General features: G+C 35.1%; 1 protein-coding gene across 1 annotated transcript in view; it reads right to left on the reverse strand.

Moving 5' to 3' along the window:
* Positions 1-4,247: 4,247 nt before the first annotated feature.
* CPPED1 (calcineurin-like phosphoesterase domain containing 1) overlaps positions 4,248-7,272 on the reverse strand; it is a 46,493-nt gene continuing 43,468 nt past the window's right edge. Inside the window, 1 exon segment of the mRNA XM_010288084.1 lies at positions 4,248-4,480. Within this exon segment, the coding sequence (XP_010286386.1) occupies positions 4,248-4,480 (233 nt within the window).

Raw genomic sequence — 7,272 nt, forward strand, 5'->3', positions numbered from 1 at the left:
AGGTCATTTGGTCTGCAAATGGGGATGGCAGAAGAGCCTGTACTTCTGCCACTGCCCATTCCCAATATAAAATGCGATTAAGTTTTAACAGGACATCAAGCATTTATTTTCTGTCTGTAATCTCCAAAAGTTGACTACTGTAGTCCTATCAAAATACTGCCTCTATTAAAACTTGCAAGATTAGATGCTGGAACCAAACGAACTAAAGGCAAGCAGAATGCACAGTGTATTCAAGGCTTAATGACCTTTCTAGAAAGATTCAGAAGAAGTGTGTCCTTAAATTTGTTGCTTACACTGAAACTGGCAAACCAAGATTGATCTCAAAGACTTTTTTTAGTAATTTGCCTCCTGTTCGTACGTCTCCACCTGAGATTGTACTTAATTATGTAGTATTTGGTTACTCTCACAGGTCGCTCTGGTGTTCTAACATGAATTTTCCATGTTTAGTAAGAGTCATCGGGGGTTATCTCAGCCTTTTAGTTGCCTGCAGGAAACCAAAATGAATTATGGTCACTTGATTTTTTCCTCTCCGCCCAACCCCTTGAGTCTACAGAAAGGAATGAGGACTCACTCACTCTCTCCTTCATCAGCAGTTTGACTGTAAAGCAAGATGTCACTAAAAGTTGTCATGTGCAGACAGAGAGTTACAATTGTCAGCCCTGCTGGAGATGAGATGAGATTAAAAAAGTGTTCTCAACATCAAAAGATGTTTTCTTAAATGATAATTAGTATCTCCATGAGTGGATTGTTTCATAATTTAACATAACATGAATTATTTCTCTTTACATAAACAATATGAGGTACTATGACCACAAGGACCTCTGCCACTTCAAATTAGTTAAGGCATCAGTATTAGCTAAATTAGCTAATTATGCTAAGAAAAGTGATCAAACGAAATTTGTCATTTATGCTGGTAGAAAAGCACATTCCTATTTTATTTTTTTAACTTTTTGCTTCATACAGTAATGTACAGCAACACACTGTAGTTAAAAATCCTTCCCATGATTGTATTCTGTAAATGAGGATGTGTTTTCATCTGAGTTGTTATACATGATTGCATCTACTTCATATCAATGAGGAATTGGGTGGAAGTTCTGAGTTGTAGTTCAAAACATGAAATGTTTTGAAACAACGTGCATTGCAAGGGAAATAAATAGATTTTATTTATTTTCCCACTGTCTTACATTTTAGGTTACCAGAAAGTTTAATACGTGTGCTAACTTAGACTACGTTTGTCAAACTAAGGCAACAGCAAAACAATCACCTAATGAAATGCTGGGCAACCTGTCCTATTTCGGGCTAGTGCAGGGAATTCTTAGTTAATTGAAAGGGGGCATGGGCTGAAAAAGATCAAAGTACTAGAGGCCATTCCCTCATTTCAGCTAATGTGTTCATCAGAATGTCAGCCAGGCTACAAAGTAATAGTTATGTATACAACATGCTCATCTTTGACATTTTAATTTTCTTCCTTTTGAAAACTTGCAAGGTGAGAACCAAAATAAATGTTTTCCATGTTTCAAATATAAAACTTGGGAGAATATTTTTCTTCTTCCTGTGAAGTTAATCACATTTGTCATCAAGTCTTTAAGAATATACCGGGGGTTTCATCTAGTTCAGTAGAGCATAATAAAAAGTAAGTACATTACATTACTTAGTGATTACCTGTCCTCACAACAGGAGGGACAGAAATCTAGGCCAGAGCCTACACAATGTGTAGCTACACAACACTATTGTTAGCTCCCAAAATCCTATACAGGACAAGAAAGTGTTTAATAAAATCAGCAGCCTGACTTTACCATCTTTTAAAACTCCAAACTGAAGACAAATCTGGTAATATTTTTACATATGAACATAACAACATATTCTTCACTATCACTAGATACAGGAAGAATTTGGGATATAAAGAAACTTTTTTTTTTTTTAATTGAACTTCAGCTTAGTGGTTAAGTGATACTATCATGACAAAAATGCCATAGAATTTCTGACAGTGAAATGACACTTGAAAAAAAAAAATTGAAAGAAAGAATTGAAATTATGCTTATATAAACATTTATTTTGTATGTTAATACACTAATGCTGAATATAAAATTTTAGAACACTATATACCCCTACTGTTAGCATTTTCATAGTCTCCCAAAGTTATGCTTCGATCTCCCAAGCTTCATATATTTAGTTAAAATTATATCCTTTAATAGAAGCTTTTCCTCCATTCAGCTTTACAATACTGTGCTGGAGCAGAGAGAATATTCCATGTTCAGACTCCCTCAGGTCCCTCTGCTGAACTTTTTCAGCCTTACAATTTAAACTAACTTGAAAGACTTAAGTAAGTCATAGAGAGAGACTATTCTTCCCTCTGTAAAACATAAACTAGCATCATCTCAGTCTTGAAATTGTTAATTAGCTGTGATTACTAAACAGCACCCAGCTATGTAAGACCAAATATTAAAAGTAGTCAGTGGCTTAAAACATATCTAAGTATACAGATTTTTAAAACCAGTATCTGAATTAATGGGTGCTAAACTTCCAGTGAAACTACCATTTGGGTACTTTGGTACCTACCTACTTCAAAGAAATCTAGTCTTAGATTTTAATTCTCATTTTGCAGATGTTCCCTTGAAAGTGAAATGGTGAAAACTTTCAACTAAGTGAAACCAGGCAGAGAACAAAAGCAAAATAATTTTCTTTCTTTCAACTAAGTGAAACCAGGCAGAGAATAAAAGCAAAATAATTTTCTTTCTTTCTGAATCAAACATTACCTGTACTTAGGCTATTGTTATTGTCATGGGACAGTAGTCCACATTTGGTCCTGTGCATCTGCAGGTACAGATGTTTCACTGGTGCAAGGAAATGCTACAGAGGTAATTTTAGAATCTCACGAGTCCCACAAATCAAGCTTGAAGAAGCCTCCTAGATAAACTGTTGTGCCTAAGATGTAATGAAACTGACTCTTCAGCACAGCATTTCATCTCTCCCATCATATTTAAATATCTGTAATATCCTCTAGGGAACGATGTTGTATGTGAGTATACATAAAACCAGAATGCATTGCATTTTCAGCTGGTATTGTTTGTCTTCTTCCCTCTTCCGGTGCTAAAATTGTGCTCTCTCTATTTCTAGATAACCTGTGGCATGGATTACAATGTTGAAACTAAATACTTAAACAATAAAAACAGGTATGTGTTAATTACATGAAGACTTTTTTTTATTTAACAGTAAACAAATCAGATACACTTGCTGGAAAAAAAAAAGGTGGATGGCAGCACATAAATTTCTTTTTATATCAGTTATTTTTAAAGACTTTTTCCAAGTGAAGATAATATACTTTTTAGGGGTTTCAACATTCAACATTGTGTAATATTACAGTAAGGCACTCTTAAGTTGCCTTTGGAAATCAAGCTCCCCCCTTGTCTAGGAATCAACAAAGTGACTTCTAATATCGGTATTCTGTACAGAGTAGTCTCCCCATACAGTTATTCCAGATTCTGAAGCTATAGCAAGAATACATGCTAATTGAATGGTAGTTAACTTTCAAAAGAAAAATAGTTGTTCCATGTTTAGTTTCTGTCAGTGGCACCTACATTAGCTTCATTTATAGACTTTTCATTATGTAAAACTAGGATATAACGGAAACCCAAGCTGTGACTGCAAACCAGAATGTGTCTGCTTTCCTATTGCTGCTGCCTCCGAAGAGCTAAGAAAATAAAGTATGGGAAGTGGGAGAAGGTATGACCTCTAGGTAACAAGATCCGATCCAAATGTTGCTGAAAGTCAGTGGGAGTTTGTTGATTTCAGAGTTTTTGAGATGTGTTTTTGTAGAGTAAAAAAATGCCACATTTCTATTGTCCAGAGTGTAAAAGAAATGACTACATTTATTCATTTTAAAATCTCTCTCAAATATAAAATGAAAATAAACTTGAGTTAAAAGGTTATCTGGAAGCTACAACTCCACTCTGACACACTTTCTAACAAGAAAGTCTTATCTAGGAGCAAAGTAAAAATTCTCAGAACAGTTCTTTTCAATGATACATTACTATATTAGTTTTGCTAGTCTTCCCTTTTCCTCATAGGTCTCATTTTAAAAATGAGAAACATGCCAACAACTTTCTTGTTATTTAAGATAGTAATGAAATGAGAGCTGTTCTGGGGCATGGTGCACAATCAGAAATCTGTATCTTCAGCTTGGGGAAACTTTCTGAAACTGTTTCTGTTTGTCTAATATGGAAAAATACCACATAATTTGACATAGCCTAATTTTGCTTAGCAAGCATATCTAGTAGCTCTTTCTCTATGCCTTGGCTGCTTAGTTCATTTAAACTGTAGTATTTATGAACAATCTCATCATCTGTGACAACAACCACTCGAAGCCCATGCGTATCTTCTCCCAGCTGACATCCTATTGCTGATGAAACCACCATTTCCAGTCCTCTGTAGAACCCTCCAGCATTCCTATGGTAATGTCCAGAAAATACAGCTTTAATGCCTGTTTAAAAAAAAAAAAAAGAGCATATGTATTTAGTTAGCAGTTGCAGTTTATGTATAAAACGAGTTTACAGTAAAAGATACTGCTGAGGTTTTATGCTGAGGCTTACACAGCTGCTGGTGTTGTAGAGAAAGTTCTATAGCAAGTATAGCTACAGGTGTCATGTTTACTTTCATTCTTTAGTGGTTCATAAAGCATGAAATTAAAAGTAAACCATTATACCTGAACTTGCATTTTAAACAAATAATTAGTAAACAGCAATAAAATAATTCTAATCGTAATAAATAGTAAAGATTTTATTCTGCTCCACTATCTCTGCTCAGGGTTACTGGACTCTGATTATTGCAAGGTGTGTTTGTCATCTTGCTACTCCTTTGGCTGGAAAGAAGGAACACTCTAGAGGAAGCTGATTAAAATTAGAAAAAATTTTCAGTAATAGAGAACTGCCTAAAGAATGATGCTACTGAAACATGAGTTAAAAGCCAAGGATTGTGGAGCTGTATTTGTCAATTAACATGCACAAAATTCACTAAGGAGAGCTTAAACCTGTTTACCCAATGCTGGTGACCTTAAAAAAAAAAAAAGGCAAGACAAACAAATAAAAAACATAAATGAGAAAATAATTTGTAATCTTTTCTCAAAGAACTGGGTACATCAAAGAAACCTAATAAGCGGAAGAGGTTGTGAGTTACAGTAAGAGCAGAAGAAAAATGAGAGCTGCCAACAGAGGCTGACAACCTGCAAGAGGAGTCAGGCTTGGTAATGGCATGAATTAATATTTACCTAGTATGGGGTACAAACAAGGTGGGTTTATTCTGATTTCCTTGTATTTTTAATGACTTAAGGCCATTCTGTTTCTCTCTTTTTAAAACAGACTTTATATTTTGGACTGTATTGGGGTAAAAAAATCACTCCCTCATAAACTTGAGAAGAAAGAAATACTTTTGATCTGTTGCAGGAGACAACAATATGCTATATTGAAAATTTCTGGGTAGGTTGCATACAAGTATCATCCAGGCTTGTCAGAAGTAGAACAAAAGCTAAATGACAAGCAGCAGCAGGTAAACAGGACAAACATACTTCATATTTAAGTGTATATATAAAAAATACTTTGAAATCCTTGGCTGAATTATTGTCTAACTGATTAGCCAAACAAATGTTTAAAGAATTCCAACCATTCTTCACCTTCTTTCAGAATACGATAATTTAATAAAAAATTAATTAAGTTTGCAAATGCTATTTCATTTTGACCAGCTTCTAAAGATGATCCATGTCAGGTCTGCTTTCTTGCTATGCTCCCCAGTAGCTATGGGATTTTTGCAGAAATTTTGAAACAGTTTCAAATTAAATGAAATTGTGTCACCTTCACCTCCAAACCAGTAATTTCTACTTTTTATTTCTTCTGCCTTGCAAAAATAAACAACAGATTTGTAGCTGTATTCACTACTCTGAATGGCCTTTCTGACTGTCTTTACAGGTCAAATTCATGCTACCAAATAGATTATTTTCCCTTCCCTATTTGATGTTTTATAAATTTTAATCAATTTTTTTTATTACTACAAAACAATGAAAACTTGTTTAGTCTCATGAGTAAAAAAAATAAAGAAAAAGTCTTTTTGATGCTAAGTACTTACCTTTCATGTCAAAGTTTGCAAAACCATTAACAACAGAGTTGAGAACCTAGCTTCCTCCTAAGAGAGAACATGCCATCACAGACAAGTGTTTCATTTCCAGGTTATGCCAGCATCCTCCACCATTTAGCCGTTCTATGCACTGTTGATAGATAGAGCTGAGCATCACAGTCAACAGCATTTGTAGTTTGGCAAAAAATTGTTCGTCAGCTTTCTTGCTAATTTAAGATGGTGCATATTTTATTTTGAATGAAACTGTGGAGTTGGTAGAAATAGCTAATTTTACAAACAGGTTTTGTGATTAATTTTTGGCATGCTTAGTCCAAGATCCTTGGATTTTAGACTGTTACAGCTTCCTGAAGCTGCATCCCAATGCTATTTTATACTGTTGTGAAACAGAAGGTTTCTAACCTACGTTAGGTTGTGTGGTACTTACTTAATCATAATGACACTTTGATGGTTCGACATACAGCATCCGAAAATATATTAAATTAATACTGAGTGACTCAAAAAACATACTGAGTATTCCCTGACATCTACAACTAGATGGCCAGCTGGTTATCAAAATAACTGGCTACTTTATGTAACTGAATCTATTTCCTATGTTGGCTAAAAAACTGCTGTGCTATAATAGAAAAATATTTTGCTGGCACTATTCTATAGATGCTGTACCTTGCTGAACATAGTTTGTCTTTATATTGAAAAGTAAACTAACAGGCAAAGGTCTAAACATGTGCCTGTTTCTGAGGAGGACAGCGGAGAAAGAGTGAAGCTTCACGCAGGTGGGGACAAGTGCCATCTACTGTGAGCCGTGTCAGGTGCTCCCTGATGGCACTCCTTTCCTCTGCACACAGCAAGGGTCTTGCTCACCACCTCAGGCTAAAAACTATCCTTAAATATGCAGTACTGATAATCACCTTTCAACCGTTGTTTTTATCATTACAGAATAATGAGCAAAGCCCATAAAGATACACAGGGATGGACACTGTGATGCCAACACCAAACCATTCCATGCTTAACACAAAAGGTAACACATGCTTAGTCCTGTTCAGGTGGTAGGCCAGAGAATGGGTAATTTGTGATACTCTAACCCTAAGTGACATTTAAAAAAAAGCTAGCAATAACTGATTTTGCCTCCAGACAGCAGAAAATCTGGGAAAG

The sequence above is a fragment of the Phaethon lepturus genome, unplaced genomic scaffold (genome assembly GCF_000687285.1).
Source record: "Phaethon lepturus isolate BGI_N335 unplaced genomic scaffold, ASM68728v1 scaffold8545, whole genome shotgun sequence".
NCBI classification, from domain to species: Eukaryota; Metazoa; Chordata; class Aves; order Phaethontiformes; family Phaethontidae; genus Phaethon; species Phaethon lepturus.